This window comes from Thamnophis elegans, chromosome 8 (assembly GCF_009769535.1).
Source record: "Thamnophis elegans isolate rThaEle1 chromosome 8, rThaEle1.pri, whole genome shotgun sequence".
NCBI classification, from domain to species: Eukaryota; Metazoa; Chordata; class Lepidosauria; order Squamata; family Colubridae; genus Thamnophis; species Thamnophis elegans.
In genome coordinates this window covers 59,596,320-59,624,294 of record NC_045548.1, presented here as the reverse complement: position 1 = coordinate 59,624,294, position 27,975 = coordinate 59,596,320, and the positions used below count along the sequence as shown (strand labels likewise).

Here is a 27,975-nt window from a genome sequence, read left to right as displayed (position 1 = left end):
GAACCATATCACGTAAAATCTCCACTTAATTTTCCCTACTTGAAAACAAGCATCTAATTCTAAAACAGATATGCCAGAGACACAAAGCAAAAAAGTCAACGTCACAATGGCTGGCATTAAGAATTTACTTTCTCTTCTGTGCAATAATGCTGTCAGTTCGGTCAGCTTCTTCACAATATGCAATGAGGCACGTGGTGTATTGTAGCAAAGACAAGAATTGTGGGAACAAGCAAAAAAAAAAAAAAAAAGCAAGACTTTGTTTAAAATCATTTAATTAGTCTTTTCAGTAATAAGCGTAATAGACAATAGAATAGATTGCCATCATTCAACTATTTACACCTTTTTTGTTTTTACTTTAGCTTCAAAAACAGGCAGCTGAAGAGGTTACGTAGCAGTATCTCTTTGCAAGGAATGCAATGGGATTCGGCTTCAGCAGAAAACCCCCGTCCCGTCCTAGAGGAATTGGGTGCAATGAGGCTTCTGTCATTCAACTGTCCAGCTGAAGATACGCTAAGGAATTATGAACTGTTTTTCCTGGATGACTTCAAAAATGAAATGGCAAACTTTAGTTCCATTAAATACTGAGATCATTAGAAAGGATGCAATTCAGTGGAAACCGAACCCTCTTCCTTTGCTGGCATAACAAGCGGCATTAAGACAACTTCACCCCGATTTTATTCTGTTCTTTCTTCATTAAGCGCTGTACTTCTTTCTCAATTTTCTTCCTTTGTTGCTCAGCTGTCCGTTTCTCTCTTTCTGCCATTTTCTGCTGCCTGAAATTTCACAGAAAATACAGAATTAAATGTCCCTCGAGTAATTCAAGATCATAGACTATTGCAGGCACTTCCTGAGCTTCACCGGTACCGGTTTGTTTGCTTATATTCTGCATGGGAATGGATTGCCAAATATCTAAACTGTACAAGTGATCCAAATAATCCATCAGAAGGTAGATAAAGTGGAGCATCATTTCATTTTAAAAGTAGAATTATGACTGCATATTAAGCTACCAAGCTAAGAAATGGTAAATTGAGCTCTATTGACAGCACTTCCTGGGTTCAGTGATAAACATCCTGCAGGATTAGATGGAACTCCTCCTTCCGGCAATCAAGTGGATCACAGTATGCCAAGTTTTCTATAGATATCCTTAATAACCTTATATTCTATCCAACATTTAAGTGATTGCTGTAAAATCCATTATTTGGGGAATTTGACCCTTTCTGCCATCACGTATGCCATGTTTGTTATTTTTTCACCTGCAACTTACCTTTACAAAATGCACTTTCAAAATTCTTTTGATAATTACATTAATGCATCACTGTTAATTTGAAATATGTTGTGTTCTATATTTTGGGCTCGGTTTTAATAATATATTCATTTATGTATATACCATCTTTTATTGTTTTACAAATAATTCAAGGTAGAGATCATATCCACCACACCTTCCTCTTCATGTTTTTTGCACTGTGAGGTGGGTTGGGCTGGCAGAGAATGACTGGTTTAAAGTCACCAAATTAGAAAAATACACTTTTTGTTACTCACTTCCACCAGTGATCCTTCTCATCACTAACTCTATGGGAGTGGAGTTGGCTATCGTTCCAAGAAATAACTTAGGCAGCACTAGAATATACAGGTAGTCTTCAACTTACAATCATTCATTTAACAACCATTTAAAGTAAAACTGGGATGAAAAAAAAGTGATTTACAACCATTCTTTGCATTTATGACCATCAGTCATATGATCCAAATTCAAGTTCTTGATAACTGGCATGTATTTAAAACAATTGTAGTGTCCTGGGGTCAAGTGAGTGCCATTTACAATCTTCCCAGTGGATATCTGACAAGCAAAGTCAATGGAGGAATTCAGATTCATTTAAAGACCATGTGATTAGCTTAACGACCATGGCAAAAAGTCTTAAAATCAGGTGCAACTCACTTAACAAGCACACTATTTAGCAACATAAGTCCCCATTCCAATTGTGATGGTAAGACAAGACTACCTGTACAGAGGGCCACTCACTATTATGGCCCAAATTCTCAAGTCAACCTTTCCAAACACCTGTTTTTGTTGCACTATAATTCCCATTAACTCCACTCCACATGGCCAATTATCAGGTGGGATCAGAGTTGCAACCCCAACCAAGAAAATACTTTTTTGCATACTGCATACATTGGAAGTCCAAAATCAACGAAAATCTGATAATGGCAGTTTGCATGGCCTTGAAAGGAGACAAATTCATGCAGGAAGATGCTATTTAAGGACACTAATTGCCATGGCTGTTTACCCCTTTCTGAATGACAGGCAACATTTGGGAAGTTTTGCACTTCCCAAATGCAATCAGTTGGTAACTGCAACAGTTGGGCAGGCTAAACAGACATATGAGTAACACAGCAGGGCTGTTCTTATGGTTCTGCAAAGCCAAGGATAATAACTTTGTTAATAAGAGGTAGGCTCAGTGCGTTCATTGATAAAACACCTTCAAGAGTCTGTAGAGATGCAAGGGGAAACTAGAATGAATGAGTAAAAATGGCCATTTCTTAATTTACAAAATTTATAAGGCCACTCAACTCATAACTTATTTAAGATTGTGAGCAAAATACATCAGTTACAATAAAAAGCAATTAAAATCAACCAAAAGTAATATAAAAGCCATTTAATAAACCACAACAATACATGTATTGGTTTTTTTATATAACAACTGCCGTGCCGCTTTACTGAAAATTTAATTCCTTCTCTAGAAGAATAACAAATTAAGCAGTGCAAATGTGCATCAATTCGTCAACAATAACCTTATACTTGAAACAAAAGTGGTTTGTAGAATTCAATTTAATTTGGCATGTTTTGTTTTGTTTTGAAATACTGTGTTTGTTATTAATGTTTGTTTTGATTTGCTTATTCCCTATCTTTTCTACCATGTTCTTAAATGCTCATTAAAATAAATAAATAAATAACCCCCTTTGGCGGGTTTTTTTTGTTTTGAGATTTGTATTCAAATACTGTCATATTGTCTTTGAGGAAACAAAAGATTTTAGCTTTTTAGCTTGATTCTACCACGGCAAAGATCTCACACAATATCTAGCATTAGAAAGACGGCAATCTCCAAGCCATGCCTTCGATCCAGGACTCCAAATGGCAATGTTAGCTGTGCGGTGAGCCCTCTGCTGGCTTGCTAAAACATTTTGTGGGTTGTTTTTAATGCTGAATAATAGTTCACGGATACATAATTACACTCCCATCAGGCTATTTTCTCTTAAGGTGACTAACATTATCAGAGTGCAGCAGAGAAATAAGCCAAGGAAATTAAAGGCATGAGAGAAGAGGAAAGGAAGTAAAATTAAAACTAGTTTAAACCAATGCCTTTCACAATATATTTTGGTATTTTTGTAAACTATTAAACTATCCACCTTCTAATACCATGGCATGTTTCATACTCTGCTTTTGTTCTTCAAACTACTCCCTTTTTTTCCAGATCTCATAAACTATATCTAACCACTTCTTCTTGGTCTTCCTCTTCCTTTCAATCTATTTATTATTCCTTGATATATTTCTTTTACAATTTGATCCTCACTTATTCTCCTTATATGACCAAAGCACCTCAATCCATATTTGAAGCTATTCATTCTTGACCCTCTTTTTTTGTTGTACCGCATAGACTTTTTAATCACCCCAATTCTATTGTTTTTCGGAGTATAAGATACACTTTTTTGCCTCAAAAAAGAGGCTGAAAATCTGGGTGCGTCTTATACATCGAATACAGCATTTTTGGCCTCCCAAAGACCTGCCCCCTTCACTAAAATGGCCGTGCATACCCTTATGGAGGCTTTCAGAGAGCTCCTGGGGGCTGGGGAGGGCAGAAATGAGCAAAAAATGGGCCATTCCCCCCCCCCTCCAGTCTCCAGTAGCACTCTATACGCCTCCATAAGGCTATGCATGCAAATTTTTGACAAAAAATGGACCCATTTTCACAAAAAACTGGCCGTTTTTTGCTCATTTTTGGCCCCTACCCCCCAGGAGCACACTGCTAGCCCCCTCAAGGCTATTCATGCCTTTTTTTAAAAAAAAAACAACAGGCCCGTTTTTGTGAAAAATGGGTCTTTTTTGCAAGGTTTGCAGAGTGCAAAAGCTTTTTTTTCCCTTTTGGAAATCTCTTTAACTGATTGGTTTTGGTTTGGTTTGGTTTTATTGGACATATATGCCGCCCTTCTCCCAAAGGACTCAGGGCGGCGTACAACATAAAAACACATATGACAAAAGTTAAAAAAGATTAAATAGGAAATCCAATTGATTGATGAGAATTACATTGATCAAGTGCTGCACCAGCAGAAACAAAGTCTTAGGTGCTGCAGATTGTCAGAGATTTCCTTCTCTAGCACATGGATATACACATGGAATACACCTGGAAACATCTACCTACCTACCTACTCTCTCTCTCTCCCTACCTACCTACTGTATTTCTCTCTCTTTCCCTCTACCTACCTACCTATCTATCTACCTACCTACCTACCTACTCTCTTTCTCTCCCTACCTATCTACCGTATTTCTCTCCCCCCCTCTACCTATGTACCTATCTACTCTCTCTGTCCCCCTACCTATCTACTGTATTTCTATCTCTCTCTATTTCTCTCTCTCTCTATCTATCTATCTACCTATCTATTATTTTTTAATTTGCCTTTTCAAAACCTTGGTGCGTCTTATACTCCAGTGTGTATTATACTCCGAAAAATATGGTATTTATTCTCTTTCTGTCTGCCACACAAGAAAAAGGAAATAATGGGATGCCAGAGAGTGCAACAGAAGTATCTTATCAAACGGTCATACAGATTTTTTAAATTGTTAAATTCACTACTGTCAGCTAGGAGATATATCTCCAGTGGTGAAATCTAATTTTCCCCCATACAGGTTCTGTGGGCGTGGCTTAGTGGGAGTCATGTGACTAGGTGGGCATGGCTATGTAGTCATGTGACGGTGGGGTCAAAAAAGAAAAAACTCACTTTAACAATGTCCTGCTGGAGCAGGGGGGGTTGGACTAGATGACCTCCAGGTCCCTTCCAGCCCAGGATTGCTGTGCTCTTTCAAGGTATCCTCTGAAGCTGCATCTAGTGCCAGGTTTGTGGTCCTTCCTCCCTCTCCTTTTTCCCTCCCTCCCTCTCTCTCTCTCTCTTTCTTTCTTTCGCAGAACCCCCCCACCGCTTTTTAAATATTTTTTTCCCTGCCTATTCGCCCAAATCCTCAGGGGAAAAATGCTTTAAAAAGTGGGGAAAAAAGCTTTCAACAATCCTGCTGATCAGCTGTGAGCCACACGACTGTCGGAAGCTCGCTTTTTTTCACTTTTTAAAGCATTTTTTCCCTGCCGGTTTGCCTGAACTGGCAGGAAAAAATGATTTAAAAAGCGGGGGGGGGGGGAGGTTTCGATAATTGTGCAGCTCACAGCTGAGCCGTGTGATCCTTGGAAGCTTTTTTTTACTACCAGTTTGCAGAACCAAGGATAATCGTCCCTACCGGGCTGAACCAGGAGGATTTCCCCCCTGTATATCTACATAAAAACATCATTTAAGTATTTCAACAAACCCAACACTTTTACTTCTGATTAGCTTTTACTGGGGCAAAAAAAAGGAGTCTTCAAAATAAAAAAAAATGTAAAAAAATATAGAACGTTTTTTTTTTTCTGGATCCCACGTCTTACTTTTTGCCATTGCCAATAGTAGCAATCAAAATTTTGCATCCTTGATACATGGGAATGCAGCCTTAGCAACTGATATATATATAATTTTATACTGTGGCTAAATGTTAAATAATACCTGATCAAGGATTTCCCATTGACTTGAGTACTCTACATATAATCTCCTCATTTATTTTACTGAGCTTAAAGGCTGCTCCAATTATAAACAACTCCGACTGGGATACATCCCAACCTCCATAAATTGAGTTAAAAACAATGCAATAAAAAGATAAATCATGGAAAACTGAGTTCAATTCTCTATATAAGCAAGATATTCTCCACCAGTGCTTTGCCTACTTGCTAGGCTTCATATGCATCCCTCTGTTTTACTATCCTAAGCTCTTGGAAATAGAATTGGGACAATAATTATTTTTTTAATACATAACTTTTATTAAAGCTTTTTGCAAAACAAAACATAAAAATCAAATTCAATATCCATTCTTCCCATTCCTAAGACATCGGTATATCCCCTTTTGTTTAGCATCTTACATACTTTCCATTTGTTTTCCATTTGCAATTTCTTCATTACATTTATAATTCCTATAACCTGATATTTACATATATCAATATTCTACTCTCATTTGTTATTTCTATTTTCTAACCACTGATACCATTTGTCCCATACTGTATAGTATTCTTTTTCTTCTTTATCTTGCAGTTTAAGAGTTATTTCTGCACAGTCCATTATTTTTCTAATTATCATGTTTTCGGAGGCTATGCAGTCTATTTTTCAATGTTGGGCGTATGCTATTCTTGCTGCTGTCAGTATAGGAATTATGATATAATTGATTTCCTTTGTAAACGTTCCTCTAATTATCCCTAGCAAAAAAAATCTCGGGTTTAAATTGGATTTGAAAAAATTGGGACAATAATTAGAAGACTACCTAATATTTGAAAAATGTTAAATTACTATCCTAGCAATAACAGCACTCTTTAAGAGCAAAGGGCTGGTAAACTGAGAAGGTGTGAATTAGCAGCCCCCACAGCTGACAAGATCTGGCAGCAAAAGGCATGGCACATGTCAAGGCTGGTAGAAACCCTTGCCAATAATTTTCAGATCTAGAGATGTGATTAACTGCAGTTTCTTCAAAGGACATAAGGAGTTTTAGAAGTTTTAGAGCAGGTTTGGACTGTAAGCTTCTTCATATTTTTCAGAATAAAAATCTAATCCAGATATAGGCAATATAGTGTCTACAAGCATCAATGTCTCCTTAAGTAAGTACCCATCAGTTTACCTTTGACATCTAAAGACCTTTCTATAAAACATAAGTACCATATTTTTCGGACTCTAAGACGCACCGGAGTATAAGACGCACCATGATTTTGAAGAGAGCCATTTTTTTAAAAAAAAAGTTTTTGCACTCTGCAGGCCTTCCAAACCCTCTGTACGCCTCGTTTTTTGAAGAAGAAAAGGGGTGGCATGCAGAGCTTTGGGAGGCTTGTAGAGTGCTCCTGGCAGCTGGGAGGGGGCAAAAACAAGAAAAAACAGCCTATTTCTCGCAAAAATACGCCATTTTTTGCACACACAAAAAAAAGGAGGGCCATACAGAGGCTTTTGGAGGCTTGTGGAGTGCACCTGGGGGCTGGAAAAGGGCAAAAATTGCCATTTTTTGCTCTTTTTTCCCTCCCCAGCCCCCAGGAACACTCTACAACCCTCCCAAACCCTCTGCACGTCCATTTTTGCAAAAGAGGCGGAGTTTCAGGAGGTCAAAAATGCTGTATTCAGTGTATAAGATGCACCCAGATTTTCACTCTCTTTTTTGAGGGAAAAAGGTGTGTCTTATACTTTGAAAAATACGGTGGGTGACTTTCTACAAAACAAAGCAGCACATCCTAGCACCCTATTTATCTGCAGGAATGTCAATAAACTCCAGAAGATTTGCTTTTTGGGTGCTTGGTGATACATCATGCTAATATTTTTATGTTTCCTTTACTCACTACTTGCTATTGTATCCTCAGTCCAAAAAGAAAGATTTACTGATAGAAGCTTAACTTCACATCTTAAATTAAGGCTGTTAAATAAAAAGGAAAGCTAAAGAGCCTAATGTCCTCTTGCCTCCATGCCAGGAGACAGGGAACAAAATTTACATAATGACTTCATTGATCATATGATAAACTATACTTTGTCATTCTATCCAGATACAGCCACAGTGAACCCTATCTGAATCATGGTGGATGGAAAAATTATAATAATTACAGGATTTGGTAAAGTTACCTCAGAACTTCTTCTGCTTGCCAGGAAGCATCTTCTTCTTCTTCCCAAGCATTTCTGTTTTCCTGCCATGCCTCCATGTCTCCTAGTTCTGGCTGCAAATGAAAATTAATTAATATATTCAAAATACTGTTCAACACCACCGAGTAATTATTCTAATAAAGTACTGCAATTTAAATTCTGGAAAATGTAACCACCTATTCCTGGAAAGCACTGAAGGGAGACTTATAGACAACAATTTTCTTTGAATGAATTCACTATAATACAGAAACCGAGTGTGTGTGTTGTGTATATATTACTAGCTGATAAGCCGGCATTGCTCAGATATTTATTTATAGGGGGGAAATGTCTGGAAAAAACATAATTTCTAATGTTGATTTTCCCTCTTACCAGAGGGAGCCCCCTTGTGGAGTATTGTGAAGCCGTTACCACAGCAATCCCACTGCACTGTACAGTAGAAGCCAGTATGGCAGGACAGCACAATAGGCTATAACACACGTCCCTGGGGTGTCTTACCCCCACAGTATTTGTTTTCAGAGAGTAAGTCATCTCTTTACCAAGTTTGATTGAAATTGCTGGAGTCATTCCAGAGTTATGCTGGAACACACACACACACAGCCATTTATATATATATAGATTCAACACCACCAAATGCTTCTAAATTTTCAAACAACTGAAGGCTTTATTAGATTATAGTTATCAATCTGTCTTGCCCATGGCCAAAAAAACAACAAAACAAAACCCAACTGCTAGCATTCCTTCTTTAAGACATTCTGGAAATTACACATACAAATTTTTTTGTGATAAAGAAGTTACTTACAGATTGATGAATAAAAGGAACATCTGGTGTAGCTGCTAATCTACTTGAAAATCCGGCACTACCATCCTGGTTGCCAAAATTTAAAGGTTCACGTTTTTTAACAATGATCTGAAAAGTATGAATTGAAAATAGTAATTGCAATATTACTATTATTAACAAATAAAACTGGAAACTTATTAGCCCAACTATAAAAACTGATGTCACAAAACAATGCCATGTTCATTGTTTCACAGATGTCCACTTACATTTCTGGCCAGTGCAAGAAGAGCAATGTGTCTGAACCCTGCAAGTTTTCCATCACTTTTTCAATCAACCAAAGTATCCTTAATTTGGTCAGCTCAATCATTTGATTTCTGGTTAGTGACTTGGAAGTGGAACTGGCTGTGAGAACAGCTCCTCTCTCTTTCCATGCTACTCTTCTGTTATAGCTCCTCTTACGGCCCTGTACTTGGACTAACAGATTTAGGCTATAAAACAACCAGACATTTTGACAGAAATGCAGAAAACTCTTTTCACTGTTTCCTATGGACACGAGGATTTTGCAGGCCAAATACAGTCATCCAATCAGGATTCTTAAAAGCATGAGACAAAAAAATGAGGATGGGGAGAACACAAGATGAGGGATCCTCTGTGCTTGCGGGCTGCTTCCTCCTTTGCCTTCACTACAATTAAACCACTGCTCTCTGCTCTTTTCTTTTTTGGGCACAAGGTGTCAGCCATCATTCCTAAACTAAGTTTAACTCCTGGTTGTAAGTGACTCTGGAAAGCACTGCTTTTCTTACATTTTTCATCAACTCTTGGGTATGGATGAAAAGAGAAAAAAGTAGTTTGTTTAAATGTAGAAGCAAATACTTCTGTTAACATCTGCAGGCAAGAAAAGTACTTTTTTTGCAGGCTTATTCACTTTTCAAATGATCCAATGTTGTTTTCAAAAGCTTATCTGATTATCCCTCTTGGTATAATACACACTCCAGACTGTTCAGTATTCTATAATCTGAAATAAGTTATCTTTGCACATACAATTACATACATAATTACATGCAATATCCCTACAGCTTACTAATGGTAAGGGATAGGACTGAAGCAAACTGAAGCAAACCACTTTGACTCTGCACATATAGGCTTGTTCAGCTGCTTAGTGGAATGAGGTGGGGCTTTACCACAGCATCAGTCTGAAGGAAGTTGGCATGCAATCCTGCTAAACCCTCAAACAAAAATGTATAACCTCGCTCAATCCACATAACTTAATTCATATGTAGTAACTAGTTTTGGTTTCAAACTTTCTTCTTTAACCTCACCCTTGATTAAAACTATAAAGCTCAACATATATAAACACATTAAAATGAGTGGGAAATTATGTTAACATACAGGTCATTCAATATGATTACATTTCAAATACAAAACAGAAAAGAAAAAATAGTGTAAATGACTTCTTTGCTACATATATATCCTGCTGTACTCTCAAAAAATACAAACACAAAAGTCAGTAAACTTTGTGTAGAAATGAAGTTTTTTTATGATGTAAAACTGAAGAGAGAAAATTATTGCTTGCTTTGGCAGTTTCAATATATTCAAATCTATGATGACGAATTTAAATAGCTCAAATGCTGTACCTCTACTGGATATGATCATTTTTAAAGTATAGTAGTTAACTGCATATGCTATCTAACTGAGCCACAGATAGAAATCAATTTTCACTGCTAAGTAACCACATTAGAAGGAAGTATGGAAGATTTTAGACTCTTGTGAGAGTGCTGAAAACATACTTTCTGTGTTTTCCTTATTGTTGGTGCCATGTCCTTAAAATAATCAGGCTCCATTTCTTCCAATCCATTTTGTTGATTGGCCACAGTGCCATTGCCACCTTCAATTTTCACACTTGTAGGGGCATCTTCATCCCATGAAGACCAATCTTCTACTTCTGGCTAAAAAGAAAAGGGAAAGAGTTCCGTTCTTTATTGGCCATCCAATGTTCATAATTTATAACCTATTTTTATTGGGTCATTTGGTAGAAGAATTGGGTTTAAATATTGATATCCAGACCATTCAATATATTACTTGTTTAGGAACAGACGAAAAATCCACAGTAGTTGGCAAAGTTATTTGGTCTCCACTAAGCTTTCGTCCTCTTCCAGTCCTGAAAAAACAAAAGTTTCTTCTTAACTCTCACACATTTGATAAAAGTTGTAAATAACAAATAATTTAAAAGCTAAATTAAAAGAATATTTTAAAAACTTAGCACTTTTCATTTAAGTTTAGCTACAGGGAGTCCTCAACCTATGACCACAAGCAAGCCCAAAATTTCTGTTGCTAAGCAAGACAGTTGTCAAGTGAAATTTGCCTCATTTTACAACCTTTCTTGCCACAGCTGTTAAGTGAACCATTGCAGTTGTTAACACAGTTAAGTGAATTTGGCTTCCCCCTTGACTCTGCTCGTCAGAAGGTCACAAAATGTGATCACCCTGGGAAATTGCAATTGTCAAAAATATGAGTCAGTTGTCAGTCTGAATTTTGATCACACGACTATGGGGATGATACAATTGTTCAAAAAAGGGTCATAAGTTACTTTTTTCATTGCTGATGTAATTTTGAATGGTCACTAAATGAACTATTGTAAGTTGAGGGTTACCCGTTCTGATTAAAATACTAATTTAAGAATAAAAACCAACAGTTCTAATCTCCAGATCTTTTTCTATCAATCTAAAACCCAAGGCACATCTTTTACTGGTACTATCCATATTACTCAAGGAATTTTTCATTAAGGTATAATGAGCTTCCTTTATAAAATGATGCAATAAGAAAAAGTACAGTAGAATCAACATTTAACAAAGCTAACTTTAAGAAAACAATTTAGTATATCTATGAAACAACATTACAGATTACATTGTGGTATGTCAACTGCCACATTCATGCACATTTAGATGAATTCTCTTATAATATAAAGAATGTCTTATTTTCCAATTGAAATATTGAAGAGATTTATATGCTTTAGTGCTTTTCAGTATTAAAAACATGCTCTACATTTTATTTCTACCAAGACATTAAAAAATGTGCTGTGTTAAACTTCCAAATCCTGCAGACAGGTGAAAAAATAGTATGCACGCTGGACATGTATATTTGAAAGCGTAAAACATACATTTAAAAAATGGAGTAGAAAAGTATAGCATATATTTATAAAATCAAAATCTTAAGAGCAAAGTAACTTTATAGAACCAGAGGAAATATTAAACAAAAACGGGAGAACTACAGTAAGGAAAAATATTCCTCTTCCAATCATCTGAATTTTAAAGAGAAATTGCCAGTCCTTTTCCTTTATAAACCAAATCAAATATTAGATTTATTTTGCCCCAAAGATTATAGCCACTATTGATGCAGCACAAATGCTTACAAAATAAAAAGTAAAGATTATTGCATGCCTCGGCATTTTTTTCTGTTGTGATAAAAGCTTAAACAAAAATTAATATGTGTTTCCTTAGTCCCTTAGAAAATATTTATAAACATTTTCTGATTATATACTTATTCATATACCTGTTTAATCAGAAGTAGTATCTATAATTCAAGTAACAATTCACAGCAGTTCTCAAAACAGTACAAAACTTAATCTTAGCCAAATACTAGTATTATATTACCAACTGTCCTTTATGTTATTTGACTTTGTGGCTTTTTCCTAAGTAAATATATTATTTCCCTTTCTCTTAATACTTGAGATATTTATTAATTCAATCAATTACTCATTGTATGTACGCAAAGAAAGAAGCACACACCTACAAAACAGGTTCTTTTATAAATAAAAATTTGTATCAGACATTTATTCTTAAGTGCTAAAACTAATCACATGACATTATAGTTTTCTGTTTTTGTAAGCATCGTTATAATACTGGTTTCTTTATCTATACCAGTGGTAGTCAACCTGGTCCCTACCGTCCACTAGTGGACGTTCCAGCTTTCATGGTGGGCGGTAGGGGTTTGCTGTAACTCTGCTTTATAAATTTTATAAAATAAAGTTACTTCCCTACTTTATAAATCACCATTACTGTGGAACAGGTGGGCGGTTAGAAAATTTTACTACTAACAGAGGTACAAAAGTGGGCAGTAGGTATAAAAAGGTTGACTACCCCTGATCTATTCAAAGATAATAGGGATATTAATGATTTTTAAAAAATCTCAATGCAATATCAAATTACATCACTATTTATTGTTCAATTAAGGAAGAAATTTAACTTCCTGTTTGTAACCGTTTTAAACTGTCATAAAAGAAGTATTAAGGAATACTACATTCCCCCTTTCCCAAGCTCTCAAGAGAAATGAGTTAGAATCTTAGAAGAAAAATCAGAGCAAACTCACATGCAACCTTTGATATTTACCTGCAAATCAATCTTTTTAAAAAAGATAGTATTGCTGCCAAGCATGTACAAATTTTAAATAGACGGAACTGTGTAATTGCCATGATGAAAGACTTCACCTGAAAAAGAGGGAAAAATGTACTTGTAAGAGTAATGCTACTTTGCAATGGTGGTTGCTCTGGCAGACTTCTGAGAAGTCTGCGCATACACTTCAATGTAGTTATAACCCATTAAGTATGACTTCAAATGCATATTACTATCAAAAAACAAAAGGAAAGTGTGGTATTGAAGAAGATCTAATGCAGTTCACAGTGCTAGTCTGCAAGCAAAATTGCTACATCAAATTTGCCACTGATTTTTAAGAAATCAAGAATACTAGTGGAATATGCATTTATACTGTGCTAGACCTCAACAAAAACTGTCAGAATCTATAGATATATAGAGCACTTCAAGAAATAGAAAATGTTTTTTCTCCTGACAAGATGGGACAGCAAGTTAGTTGATTAACTAACTAGCTCAATAACCTAATTGTGGATGGTTTGTGCTTCTTTTCCAAACCATAGTGTGATCTATTCCGTTTCCATATTCCCATTAGCTTTCTTTGATATCCCAACTATGTGCATTATAATTAATACTAATGAGAATGTGTCTCTGAATTAACAGGGGGAAAACAACATTTAAAAAACCCATAATTTGGATGAAAACTGTTTTGCCCATCTGAGTAGAATATCCCAGTGGAAAGAGAGTAGTCTACTCCAAGAGAGTAGAAGATGGATTAATAGGATCAAACTATTCATCAAATAATTTGACTTTTCAAAAATCAACTTACTTTTCTTCCCCTTTCACTGGAGCATAACATTCAATGATGACTAACCTATAGATTTCTATCTTCTAAAAACCTATATAATTGCAAATACTTTCCAATACATATTTTCAGTTTCGTGTGTGTGTGTGTGTGTGTGTGTGTGTGTGTGTGTGTGTGTTCACTTTCTTGACAGTATTCAATTCCTCACTGGGAAAGAACATAGTAAAATATGTTAATTCATGCTTTTTACCATTACCAATATCTTACAATCCATATCTTAATCATTCATATGCCATGATCATCACCAGATGCAGGACTCTATTCAACTCAGTCTTTCATATACTATAATTTTTAACGAAACAGAGTGAAAGATTACTAGCTATAGTCACACACATGCCAGTGTATGTGTCTGTTTTGATACATTTAGTATCAAACAGTCTGTTTTGATACATTTAGTCTAGTGTGCCACATGAACAACCAAGTTTTATCTCAAGTATACTCACATTTCTATAGTCAAAAATTTAGAAACTACAAACAGGTAGAAAGTTAATATATGTTGCCCACATCCCATCAACTAGCTGGTAAATGCAATATAGTGGAAAATATAACCAAGAGACTTTTAAAATCTAATCTAAAGCCTTATTTCTCAGGATACCGCAATTCCAAATATGGGTTTTAGGATTTGTGAGAATGAAATCAAGCTTGCTGAACATAGGCTTCCCCTTCATAAATTGTATAAATAATTTGGACACCACAGTAATTAAATGCTGAACGCATCAGAGAAGCCAAGTACTCAATGTCAACTTCAAAGATCACTGTGAATATCACAAAAAATAAAAGTGTTGCTCCTTGGGGCAAAAAGTGCTTGTTGAAATAAAAAACAAAACCAGCATGGTCACAGGTGTTGCCATACTAAAATCAGCTTGCGTGGGAGAGAAACTTTTTGTTCTAATATTTACCCTTCTCTTTCCCATGGAGGAAAACAAAACAAACCAACCACAGAAACTCTATGGAGATTTTCAGTCATCAAAGGTCATGGTTGTCCCAAAGGTGCTTCTTTTTTTTCAAAAGGCAACTGGATTTACTGGTTTTTCTTTGAAGGCGTTTCGCTCCTTATCCAAGAAGTTTCTTCAGCTCTGACAGGATACTGGGGAATAGAAGGATTTATATCACTTGAAGACAGCTGGTCATTTGCATCCTTTTTGGGGGGGGGATATAACCCTTCTATTCCCCACTATCCTATAAAGAACTGAAGAAGCTTCTTGGATGAGAAGCGAAACGTCTTCTAAGAAATTGTCTCTTGGGACAAAAAAAAAAAGCACCTTTGGGACAAACATGGGAAACCTTACCAGCTAAATTTACAGGTGCACCATGATTTTTTTTTTCTTTAAATCTTCCCTAAATTCAGTTGGAAAGTAAGTGTCCGACATTGCATTCATTTATGATTTTAAATTTTTGCAACGGTAGAGGTTTTGTATTGGATTAAGAGTAACAGAGTTGGAAGGGGCCTTGGAGGTCATCTAGTCCAACCCCCGCTCATGCAGGAGACCTTATACTAGGGATTTGAACCGCCGAACAGCCGACCTTTCTGATCGACAAGCTCAGCGTCTTAGCCACTGAGCCACCCCAATATAACACACACACACACACACACACATATCCAAACCAAAGATTTTGTACTGGACTGAGTTGGAAGGGACCTTGGAGGTCATCTAATCCAACCCCCCTGCTCACGCAGATGACCTTATACTAGGGTTTCGAACCGCCGACCTTCCTGATCGACAAGCTCAGCGTCTTAGCCACTGAGCCACCCCAAAAAGGTCCGTTGACAGAAAAAGCCACGTTGGACCCTCCCGGAGGCTTCCTTGGGACGGCAAGGCCGCCCACCTCCGGGATATGCATGGCTAAACCAACCAGCGTCCGCCTCATCAGGACTCCGGCCTGAGGGAGGAGCGGGGTAGAAAGACCCGCCCGCGCGCTTTCTTCTTTCACCGGGAGAGAAAGCGGATCAAAGGAAGGCGGCTCCGAGGCAGGCGCGCTCCCTTCGCTCACCTTGTCCAACGCGAAGGCGAGCGGACGTGGAAGCGTCGTGGCTCAAGCCGAGGGACAGCCGCTTCCCTCGGCGACCGCGACTTCCCTTCATTCAAAAGAGAATTGTGGGGGCTCCGTCCCAGCCGCGCCTCTCGGCTCCTCCATAGCTTCCCTCACCGGCCACTACCGGCTCCACCTTCCTGTCACCCTAGAGACGCCGCCCCCTCCCCACCTGCAATCGCCTCTTCCGGTCCCGCCCCAACACCTTAAACCAACCGGGGCTTCGGCCTCGGGAGAAAGGGGTGGGGACTGAACCGGAAAGAAGGACGTTTTCTGCGCAAGCGCACAAAGCTGAAGCCATCCGGGGAGCCGACGGGAGGGAGGGTGGAGCTTACTAGGCACAGGACCCGCTTGGCCACGTGACCTCGGATTCGCCTTTGGCTGGCGGCTCAGTAGAAAAGGTTTACAAATTGTTGGAAGGGACCTTGTAGGTCATTTTAGTACAACTCCCCCCCCCCAAAAAAGCAGGAGACCCTACACCTATGAGAGCTCCAAACTTGAAAACTTTTAAGGCTTCTGGACTTCAACTCCCAGAATTCCTCAGCCAGCATGTCCAGCTGGGGAATTCTGGGAGTTGAAGTCCAGAAGTCTTAAAGATGCCTAGTTTGGAGATGCCTGCCCTACACCATTTCTGACGGATGGGTTAACTTCAGAATATTCTTGTTACTTTTAATGGGGGGCCAGCTTTCTGTTCCAAAAATATATTTTATTTTACCCTGATTCACTTTCATCATTTAAAAAATACAAATTAAAAGTATTGAGGAATACATTTTAATTAATAGAATTTTTATGAAGCATTCTGACAGATGGGTTAGCCGAGCGGCTCGCGCTGAAAGGGCTTTTTTCATGCTGGCTAGTCTGCATTCACTGATCGGAATATATGCATGTTTTTATTTAGAAGTAGGGAAAATGGTACAGCGAGGCGGAGTGGTTTAAACGGGGGTTGTTTTTACAGTGCTTTGCCAACCTGAGAGGTTTAGGAAAGTTAGTTGATAAATGAGGCAGTCGTTAAACAACCATCTCCAAATCTTCATGATATTTTCCCTCTTTGCAATGTCCAGCTTTCATATCCAAAGATCATCAGCTGATTTTTGCTTCCCTGAAATGTACTTATCTTTGTGATTGTCTCTTTAAGCTTACCGTTGCCTTCTTCGATAATATTAATATCCAGCATATTATCCATCATGGTCTACACTTGAGCCTTCCAAAATAAAACTGTCGACTTCTTTATCATCAAATATATAATACATGCATATAGTTCCGAAAAAGACATGTCTTAAGATATAGTGGGCTGGGAGTTGGTGTTTTTTGTTTTTTTTAAGAGTATGTTCAAAAGCATTTTTAAAGAGAAGATAGGTGGCAACTCATTTGGACTTGCAAAAGGGTGTTACATCCATGGGGTTAAATTGCTAGCAGAAAAAATGTGTCATTAATCAAATCATATATTCTTATGGCATAAATAGGAATCTGGAAAGTCAATTCCTTTTGCTGGCATGTGATTGTACCCAAATGAAAAGCAAGGAAACTTCTCCAAATAAACCTTTAAAACAATGCAATGTTTCTAAACTGAAAAATTAAGACTGTAGAGTTAGCAAAACATTAACTTCAGAGTATTCATGTTAGTTTTAATTGGGGCTCAACTTTCTGTTCCAAAAACATATTTTATTTCACCCCGATTCAGTTTCATTTAAAAAAAAATACAAATTAAAATTACTGAGGAATACATTTTAATTAATAGATTTTTTTATGAAGCATTTCAGTTTTACAGAATTGAGACCTAACATCCATATATTTGCTTAATGGTATTCAAAGAACAACACTGTCCTTCAGAAATTGTTACCTCCATTTGATCTGTTTGATACTAAATCTACTTTAATTAGGCTGAAAACATCTGGGCGATCACTAGTCGGCAGCAGAGAGGCAATCTGCTACCACCTCTGGATATTTGCAATGTAAATAACACTGGCTTTGTAAGGACCATGCACACACTCATTTCAAGAACGTTTTTTTTCAAGATACTTTTAATTTTAACAAATATGCCCGCTACACTTTAGGATACCAAATAGCCTGGTCCTGGCTTACAATAGTCAAACGGGCAGTCCTCAACTTACTACCACAACTGAGGCCAAAATTTCTGTTGCTAAGCAAGGCAGTTGTTAAGTGAGCTTTGCTCCATTTTGTGACCTTTCTTGCCACAGTTAAGGTAGTAAAAATGATTAGTAAATAAATCTGACTTCCCCCTTGACTTTGCTTGTCAGGTCACAAAGGAAGATCATATGATTCTAGAACATTGCCTTGCAACCATCATAAATACATGCCAGTAACCAAACCTCTTAATTTTGATCACATGCCTGTGGGGATGCTGCAACAGTTGTGTAGAAAACGGTCGTGTTGCTTTTTTCAGTGCCATTGTAACATCAAATGGTCGGTCACTAAGTGAATGATTTGTAGGTCAAGGACTAACTGTAACAGACATGAAATGCAATCCTACCAGAAATAGGTTCAATTTAGTAGAGAAGCTAATCTCTCCTAAAGCTAGTCTCCTAGAAGCTAAACAAGGAGAGGAGAAACCTAGAACTAAGGAGAAATTTCCTGAAAGTTAGAACAATTAATCAGTGGAACAACTTGCCTCCAGAAATTGTGAATGCCCCAACACTGGACGTTTTTAAGATGATGTTGGATAACCATTTGTCTGTAGTGGTGTAGGGTTTCCTGCCTAAGCAGGGGATTTGACTAGAAGACTTCCAAGGTCCCTTCCAACTCTATTCTATTCTAGACTCAGATCTATTGAGCCATTCAAATTTAAAACTTTCAAAATAATGCTACTACATTATTTCAATCAAACCTATACATTATACTAATAAGTAAGAAGCATGCTTGATTTCTGAGAGCCTTGTATTTTTGACATCCTGATATTTTTGTAGCAACTGGAGTATATGTGGCCCAAATTGTGTTGCAGATTATGGAATATGGCTTCTTTGGTCATGAAACACATTACTTATTACTTTTTTTTTAGAAAAAAGAAGATGATGACTGAATTCATCTTATTACTTACTCATTAGGGACTGTGACAGGCTAAAAGGTGGCAGAATCTGAAGTTTACTATTCTGTACCTTCCATTATTTCAAAGGAATTCTTCTTCTCCTGGACATCCAAGGGGTGGAGGGAAAAGCAAACAGATGACAAAATGTGTAAGTTGTTACACAAACGCTGGCCTTTTCATCCGAGGTCAGCATGGTAAGCCTGCAATGGCTGGATTTGCATGTCACTAGTCATGCGCCATTATTTGGAGCCATGGTACGGTAATCTATTTTCCTCTTTGCTTTCCCTCTGCTGCTGTGCTGTTTTGCAATTGACACCAAATATTTAGAATTTATTCTTTCCTATCCTTTCTGCAGGATTCATCTAGCGGGATGGCAGAGAAGCCATTTAATATTAAAGTATATAGACTCAGGTCAGACCCATTAAGACACACAATGGCAAAACATCCTTGATTTCAATATGTAAGTGCAGGTTGTTGGCATTGTTCTTTTTATTCAAACATTAAGAAGTCAGGATATCGAAGTGGACTTGGAGTAAGTAAACAAAATATTTTTAAAAAACAGTGAACTTGAACTTGGAAGTATGAAAAATGTTCAGTTTTTCATGTGATTCACTGAACACAGCATGTTAAAGCATGGGAAGATTCAAATGGACGGCTCAAAGACTGGCATGTTGAGCCAGAAATGTTCTTATTCTCTGTAGAAGTTCTTTCTTTACACTATCAGGTACTAAAGCTGAAAAAGAAAAGAAAAAGAAAAGAGCAAGATGAAACCATTGCTCTTTTATGCAAATCATTTCAAATACAGATAGTCCCCAACTTACAACTCGTCACTCAGTGATCAAAGTTACGACGGACCTGCCCAGAGCTACTTATGACCAGGTTTTCAAGTTCAACAGCCAGACCACACTCTATAGTCATGTGATCGCATTTTGAGTGTTTGCCCGCATTTACACCTTTTTAATTGCAATTTATTATGATTTCTGCTGGACACTGATGTGTAACTTCTGGTTTCCGGTAAAAAATTTCCGGTAAAAAATTTCCATTGGGGTCACTTAACAGCTGTATCAGTCACTCAGTCACAGCAAAAAAGGTGTAAAAGTCACATGCTTAGCAACATGAATTACTGCCAAGCTCAATTACAGTCATAACTTGAGAACTGTTTGTTTATACAATATTGTACTATCCTTTGTGCATTACTATGTTTATGACCGTGGATGCAGGTATATTTGTCATGTGGCACCACCTGATTAATGTTGGCAATCTAGAAAGCTAAGTATGATTGACCATAGATAGGACTGGAATGAGAAGTCCAAAATTCTTACAAAAAGCATGGAATGCCAACATTTGAATCAGACCCATATAACAACATGAATGTGTCTGTGTGAGCCACCAAATCAAGCTCAACCCAAAAATAGTCTTAGTTGCTTGAAAGAAACTTTGGAACACGCTTGGTAGAGTGGCAGACTGAAAATAAACAAATTATGTGTAGTAGAGACAGATGAAAAATGCATTTGGAAAAATACATCAAAAGGCACAAGTATAGGATATGGGATGTCTTGCTTGGGAATAGTGCCTAGGGATTGTCTGTTGAGATTCTCGGTCGTCCAGGTCATGATTGTCCCAAAGATGCTTTTTCAGGAGACAACTGGATTTTCTTTTTTTTTTTCTTTTGAAGAGGTTTGGCTTCTCATCCAAAAAGCTTCTTCAGCTCTGACACAGTGGTGGATTGCAAGCGGTAGGCCCCAATATGGATGTACCGGAGTCTGCCCAGAGCACCGGGTACCGTTTCGATACGGTGTTCCAGAGGGCCTACCTGCTTGCCCGTGCTCCTTACCTATCTTTAAACCCTTTGGCGCTATATGCGCCATGTGCGATGCTCCGCCGAGCAGCTAGTGCATCGCAAAGGCATTAGAGCCGAGGTGGCGCAGTGGTTAGGGTGCAGTACTGCAGGCCACTTCAGCTGACTGTTATCTGCAGTTCAGCGGTTCTAATCTCACCGGCTCAAGGTTGACTCAGCCTTCCATCCTTCCGAGGTGGGTGAAATGAGGACCCAGACTGTGGGGGCGATATGCTGACTCTGTAAACCGCTTAGAGAGGGCTGAAAGCCCTATGAAGCGGTATATAAGTCTAACTGCTATTGCTATTGCTGGATGGTAAGATGCATGCGCGCGCTCTGCGCGCCTTCATGTGGAGGATGCCGAGCTCCATTGCAACCATACAGGTTGCAATGGGATCCAGAACCCACCACTGCTCTGATAGGATAGCCATTCCATTCCCTTCCATTCCCCAACATCCTGTCAGAGCTGAAGAAGCTTCTTGGATGAGAAGCGAAATGTCTTCAAAAGAAAAACAAGAAAGTCCAGTTGCCTTCTTGAAAAAGCACCTTTGGGACAGTGCCTAGGGATTGAAATCGATCAAAAGGTGCATCAGCAGTATGCTACGACTGCTCAAAAAGCAAATCCAGTGAGTATGGCAACAAATGATAACAAAGGTGATCAAAGAGATGATCAAAGCAAACAATTATAATGAAATATGGGGGGGGGGATTTTATAAAATCAGTGTTGGTGGAAGGCAAAGGGAATAAACCTACTCAAGAATATATGTTGTTTTGGAGGGGATAAGGGCAAAAATGGAATATATTGTATTTCTTTTAGTTGTTAAAGACAAAGAAATATAAGGGGGGGAAGGGTCTTGGTGGGTGCACTATAATATTAGCTTTTCTTTCTTTTTTGTATTTAGATATATACGTACTATGGTTGTTTTATTTGCCTTTAAAAAAATAAAAAATAGTATATTTTTTTTTAAAAACCAAATCCAGTGCACCTGAAAAGAAGGCCAGTTTGTATATCATGGAAATGAACTGCTGAACTCTATTTTGCACTGTGTTGCAATCCAGAAATGAAAGGTAAAAGTTAATCAAAGCAATAGATGCACGGTTAAATGACCTAGATTTGAACATGGTCTGAAAGTGATTTAGGAGGCATCAAAGAATGCTCCCAACTTCTTTGATTCGCTTTTGTCATTTTTAACCTTGCTGTATGTCTTAGTGTCATTAGAAAGGTCTTAAAATTGGGCATAACTCGGTTAGCAACCACCTCACTTAGCAACAGTAATTCTGGTCCCAATGATGGTTGTGAAAGATCAAGGACTATTTGCAATTGTCTTACATTATTGGAAAGCACATTCCGGCTGATAGTAAAAACTACCTAAGAATCAGATAGGGACCAATTCCGTGGGAAGAGGTTTTTCCACGGACCGGAGTGAGATTGATTTTGCATGCTACCTACATCACACGGATGGGGCTTCAGTCATTTCTGTGGCCCGGATGCTGGCATGCCACGGTGTGGTGCCAGTCCAAGACCAGAGGTTGGGGACCCCTGAGACAGATAATGGGCTTGTTTTTGTTGAATATATTCCTACAGAGGCTGGCATTTGTTACGGATGCTTTCATTTGGAATCCTGCATTGATCATCTCCATGTAACACTTGTAAATTCTATAATTCTGTGATAATTATTTATAGCAATATCTCAGGGCCTGCACAAATGTTTCCCTGAGACAGTGAACAAAATCTTGAAATATGAAAAAGCAGAGATGATGAGCATTGCTAAGCCATTTAGAATATCATTATTAAAAACACGCTGACGATCTCAGCAACTTCAGCTCTTTCAATTAATATTAATATCCCTGCAAGTAGGACTTCACAGGTCCCCTTGAAATTATTGTAAGTTTTATTCTTAGTTTTTGTTGTTACCCTCAGTGGCTAATCACATCTAAAAGACTCAAAGCATTTTCATAGCAAATCAACATGTGAGAATATTTTAATGCAGAGATCAAGGAAACAAAGGTTGGTTTATCCTTTTGACCAGATAAACCAATATTTCTCAACCTCAGCAGCTTAAAAGGTGTGTAGACTTTTCCCAGGATGTGTTGCTGGTTGAAGAATTCTGGGAGTTGAAGTCTACACATATTAAAGTTTCTGAGGTTGAAAAACACTGGAATAAAATGCAAATGTAAATTCCAGGGCATCATTGGAAGGTACATGAATCAGTCATCTTCTTAAAGCTATACAAATGAAGTTTGCTCAGCGCCTAGAAAGAATTAATTCCAACAACTCAGTGTACACTTTATGCTCAAGTACCAAAGCAATAGAACATTATTACCTCTGCCTTTTGGAGTAATTTCAGCCACCAAATCATCAACAGTAACATGTTCTAGCCCTTTTTCTTTGATGACATCTAAGCAAAATAAAGACAAGCAGATAGGTGTTATGTCAGATAAAAATACAGAGGTTTGCTTTAGTTACACAAACTAACTAAAACATAATTTTTGCTCATTAAACTCAATAGCACAAACCTATTTATACATTAAACACTATTTATTGGTATCCTGCCTATTTATTTTTACAAACAAGTCAAAGCAGTGAACATATCCAAAACATTTTCCTTCTATTTTTTCCATAACAGCAACCCTGTGAGGTCGTTTGGGCTAAGAGAGTGACCTGTCCAATGTCATGCAGCTGACTTTCATGACTATGGTGGAACGTGAACTCAGGATCTCCTACTTTCCAGGTTGGTGCCTTAACCACTAGATCAAACTGGCTCTATTTTAAAATAGAGCTTTTAAAAAAATAAATAAGCATACTTTGGATTGTGGTCTGAACTACACACTTACATATTCTAGAATCCAACATCTACTCATTCTTCCACTCCCTCATTTAGTCCCATGCAACCCAACCTATTTTGAGTAGTTTTTGAAATCCAGATTAGAGCGCTTTGGTGTTTGAGTTCCTTAATTGTTGAATTGCATAACTCAATTAAAGTAGTGCTACATTATTTAAAACTAATGCAGCAATTTATACTCAAGATCACCCAGTTGTGTCCTTGTTTGGAAGAACCTATCTTTGTCTATAACTAGACACCATTGCCACCTAGTTGACATTGCTATTTTATTTAAATTTTCCCTTTCAAAATAATTGGAATAAAGAAAAATAATTTAAAATACAGAGAGCCAGTTTGATGCAGTGGTTAAGCATCAGACCTGAAGACTATGAGTAATACTTTAAGCAGAAAGCCAGTTGGGCAGCCTTGGGCCAGACACCCCTCTCTCAGCTCTAGGAAGGAAGAAATGCAAATCTTGCCGGCAGGAACTTGTCCATGCAGTGTGTATATCTGTATGTGTGAGTGTGTGTGTGTGTGTACACCGATACACAACTTACAGGGCCCAGATGAGGTCCATAATCTTTGGGGATAGAAATCATTCTGATTGCAATTTCCATCCATTCTTTTATGTAGCTTTTGCCAGGAAAGAAAATAGAATTAGGCTAGAAGGAGGGGAAGAAGAGAGTGTAGATAAACAGCCTATTTTGCAGGCTAACAGGAAGAGAAATTTACTTTCAGGGCAGCCCAGTTATATTCCATGCTAGCTTTATAGTTAACTTAGCATATTCTACAAATATATCTAATATTTTTCATTAATCGCAGAATGTAAAAAAATACAATGACTGAGAGACGGTTTGGTCTAATGGTTAAGGCACAAGGCTAGATAGTAGAAGATCATGAGTTCATGTCCCACTCTTTGCCTCAAAGCCAGCTGGGTAACCTTAGACCAGTCATTCTCTCTCAACTCAACCTACCTCACATTGTTGTGGGGAAATAGGAGGAAGAAGATGTTCACTGCCTTGAGTTATTCGTAAAAATAATGAAGGTGGGATACAAATAAATATTGAAAAAAGACAAAATAGAGGAAAGAGGGGTACTTAAGCAGGCCAGACGTAGGAATCATGTTATTAGTGTGACATTGAAATTTGTTTCCTTTAAAAATATATTGTCTATATAGCATACATTTGTGATTGAAAATGCAACATGAGAACATAGATCTTACATGAATATTAGATTTGTGACCATGGTACCAACATATGAACAATTAATGAAGTGAGAGGTAACATTCTATTCCCAAGTGACAATTACCTTTGCAGTGTGCCTTTAGCTGATCTTTCCAACCACATTCAATTAATTTTGCTCTCAGTAATTCTTTAAGGCTGTAAAAACAACATTGTTAGAAATATGGTATATCCATACCAGGTACTAGAAAAACATTAAATAGTGTTCTCAACCAGCAAGCAACACAGCTCTGCAAGTAGACTAGAAAATAAAACCCACATACCGTTCTCGTTCTCCTGTTTCAATTAATTTTTGATTAATAGTTGCTCTCATTTGTGCATCCTTGTTCATTTTTCCCCTCCTGCGTGCAAGTAGACCAGATCTACTGAAAAGCAGAGATTTCAATGACGCAAACTATTTCAAGGGTAATCTCTGGCTTCCATAAATTCTTGGTACAGCTCCTCAACCTGCAGATCCCACAACTGAAATAAGGACATCAATATTGTGACTTGGTACAAAGTTAGCTTGTCCTGTTGCAAATTTGGATCTGATTTCCCAGAAACCAAACTTGATTGCAGAAAATACGACTTCAGCAACAGAGCAGCCAATGCCTGGAATGCACTACCTGACTCTGTTGTTATATCCTCAAATCTCCATAACTTTAACCTTAAACTGTCTACTATTGACCTCACAGGCCCTCACCCCATTCCTAAGAGGTCTGTACCGACCCTGTCCTAGTGTCTCCATTAATTCGTCCCCATTTCATTCATACTCATGTTTATTCTTATACCTATTATCTTGTAAAGGATTGACAAATCAAAATAAATAAACAAACAAAAAATAAAACCTGCACGGTATGTATTTCGATGGCATTCACACAACATGCATCCCCTACTCAGCTAAAAACCCAGCCCATATAAGAGGGATTTAAATTCAGCGACCTACAGTATGTGACCCTGTTGTACCAATTGCAATTTTCCAAGTGTTGAGTGGATCAAGCAGCCAAACAATTGAGTTTACTGAATAAGAATGGGCATCCCCCTCCTCTTCTGAAAACCACCCCTTTTGAGTCCTCCACGCTTTGAGTTGCACGCCCATCAGTTTCATCATATAATAATAATAATAATACGATGATGACGATGATGCTCAAACTATAACCACTGAAAAAAAGCCTCGCAATGACTGAAAAGTCAGATCTGGGCTCGGTTTCTCTTTTAAGGAAGGGAAACTGGAAGGGATGGGGAAAAAGGGGGACTGGAATACCAAGCAAATTCGAAGAGGAATCGACCTCTACACGAGCACAAAAGCCTCCAATAGATGCACTGCCCGCCCCGCTTAAACAAATGGGGTTACCTCTCCGTCGAGCCCTTGCTTCCTCCTCCACGAGCTCAGCCTCCGAGGAGACCCGTTTCGATGGAGCCTCGAACTCGCGACAAGACCAACTCTCCCCGGGTTGCCCCAGACTTTACCCAACTAAAGAGAAAGAAGCCTCGCAACAGCCTCCCTCAATCCCCGCAGAAAGATTTGGGAAACGTAGTTCTCCGTCGCATGGCTTTAACGGCTCGACGCCCAACGAAAACTACAACTCCCAGAAGGACGTTGTCTCTTAGCCGTTCCCATGACGCCTTCACGCCGCCTTAACATAAAAACTACTTTTCCCACAATGCTCTTCTGTACTGCACTTTTTTTTCCTCTTTTGGGTCGCTAGGTTGATTTATGTTGATGCCGCAGTCAATTTCTTCTGATTTTAAATTAGCTGTTTAGCAAAAAGGAGGTGGAGGAGGCGGATTCCCATTGGCTGTTGTATTTGGGATTTACTTTAAAAAAAAACAGAAGCTTGGTTTGGTTCTATTGAAAAGCAACCAGAATTCAAGGCGGGATCGGGTTAGTTTTTTGGGATGGGAGACACTAGGAAATCCTGGTGAATATGGGAAACATGGGGAAAACGTCCCAGAGAAAAAATAATGAACAATTTTAAAAGAAAACACATGATTGTTCCATCAAGAATTGACCTTTATTTAAAATGAATGGAAAGTAAATTTCAGTCACTCATTTTTCCAGGTAGTTTTCTTGGGAGGCATGAAAGTAAATGGTACACAGGGAAGTAAACAGTGGCTTCCAAATTCAGAATGATCCCAATAAAATTCAGAAATAGGACCCTTACAGTTCAATTAATTTTATTTCCAATAAACTTGTAATTCAATTTACATTTTATTGGAGTGTGAAATCCTTGTATAATATGGGTAACTAGATGCAAGGCAAGACACATATCAGAATAACAGAGTTGCTCAGGTAGGAAACCCTATATTATTCACTATGCTCAGGCAGGAAATCCTATTCACTGCATTGAAAACAAGACATATCTGGAAATTCCAATTGTTACTCTAACTAAACCTAAAAATAAATCCTAATAGTTACATTGACTGTGAAGGCAAGTAGACCCATTGCACCAAGACATAATGTGGTTTGCTTAATCTTGGTTTAGCTTAGTGTCTGGATGCAGATTATTTTGTTCATAGACCATAGTTTTAGGGCATAGCATGTTAGGTGTCCTCATCCATACAACACACTAAGCATAACCAAGAAATCAAAATTTCATTAACCCTAATGATTGAGCTCATTTAATATGCTAAACCAAAGTCAATAAACTGTCTGTGTCTGTCTGTCTCTTGGATTTTTATCCTGCCTTTATTACTTTAAATGGCTTAAATTCCTTGTGTTTTAAATTTCGTGTGTGTCTAATCACTCTTGGCCAATTAAGAATTCTATTCATCTCTATTCTCCCATCAGGTGGAAACATCATCCAGACATGGCTGGAATAACCCATGATGACCATTCGGAGAAGGGGCGTATCAGGTGAGTAACCAACACCCATTTTCCAAACCCAGACAAAGAAAAATGAGTTGAAACTGATCAAGGAGATTCAACCTGGAAATAAGGAGAAATTTTCTGACAGTGAGAGCAATCAACCAATGGAACAGCTTGCCTTCGGAAGTTGTGGGAGCTTCATCATTGGAAGCGTTCAAAAAGAGACTGGCCAGTCATTTCTCAGAAATGCTATTGA

The 27,975-nt window shown here is 38.0% G+C and overlaps 2 protein-coding genes across 7 annotated transcripts; both read right to left on the bottom strand.

Annotated features, from left to right (window-relative positions):
- Nucleotides 1–255: 255 nt before the first annotated feature.
- Nucleotides 256–16,170, bottom strand: EBAG9 (estrogen receptor binding site associated antigen 9). Of its 4 annotated transcripts, none has more exons than XM_032223158.1 (7): nt 15,668–15,760; nt 13,114–13,211; nt 10,808–10,886; nt 10,516–10,674; nt 8,750–8,857; nt 7,933–8,024; nt 256–773 (listed from the first exon to the last, which is right to left on the bottom strand). In XM_032223158.1, the coding sequence occupies exons 2-7, from the start codon at nt 13,194–13,196 to the stop codon at nt 653–655; spliced, it is 642 nt and encodes a 213-aa protein (XP_032079049.1). In that variant the 5' UTR covers nt 13,197–13,211; nt 15,668–15,760; the 3' UTR covers nt 256–652. The 4 variants fall into 4 exon arrangements, with proteins under 4 accessions (XP_032079049.1, XP_032079046.1, XP_032079048.1 ...); XM_032223155.1 differs by lacking the exon at nt 15,668–15,760 and adding an exon at nt 14,895–14,921; XM_032223157.1 differs by lacking the exon at nt 15,668–15,760 and adding an exon at nt 15,950–16,170 and having other exon boundaries at nt 364–773.
- A 3,308-nt stretch (nt 16,171–19,478) lies between these two features.
- Nucleotides 19,479–26,553, bottom strand: ENY2 (ENY2 transcription and export complex 2 subunit). Of its 3 annotated transcripts, none has more exons than XM_032223459.1 (5): nt 26,265–26,553; nt 25,195–25,393; nt 24,999–25,069; nt 23,193–23,267; nt 19,479–19,764 (listed from the first exon to the last, which is right to left on the bottom strand). In XM_032223459.1, exons 2-5 carry the CDS (start codon nt 25,260–25,262, stop codon nt 19,688–19,690), a joined length of 291 nt encoding a protein of 96 aa, XP_032079350.1. In that variant the 5' UTR covers nt 25,263–25,393; nt 26,265–26,553; the 3' UTR covers nt 19,479–19,687. The 3 variants fall into 3 exon arrangements, with proteins under 3 accessions (XP_032079350.1, XP_032079349.1, XP_032079348.1); XM_032223458.1 differs by having other exon boundaries at nt 25,195–25,293; nt 26,265–26,468; XM_032223457.1 differs by having other exon boundaries at nt 25,195–25,296; nt 26,265–26,467.
- Nucleotides 26,554–27,975: the final 1,422 nt, after the last annotated feature.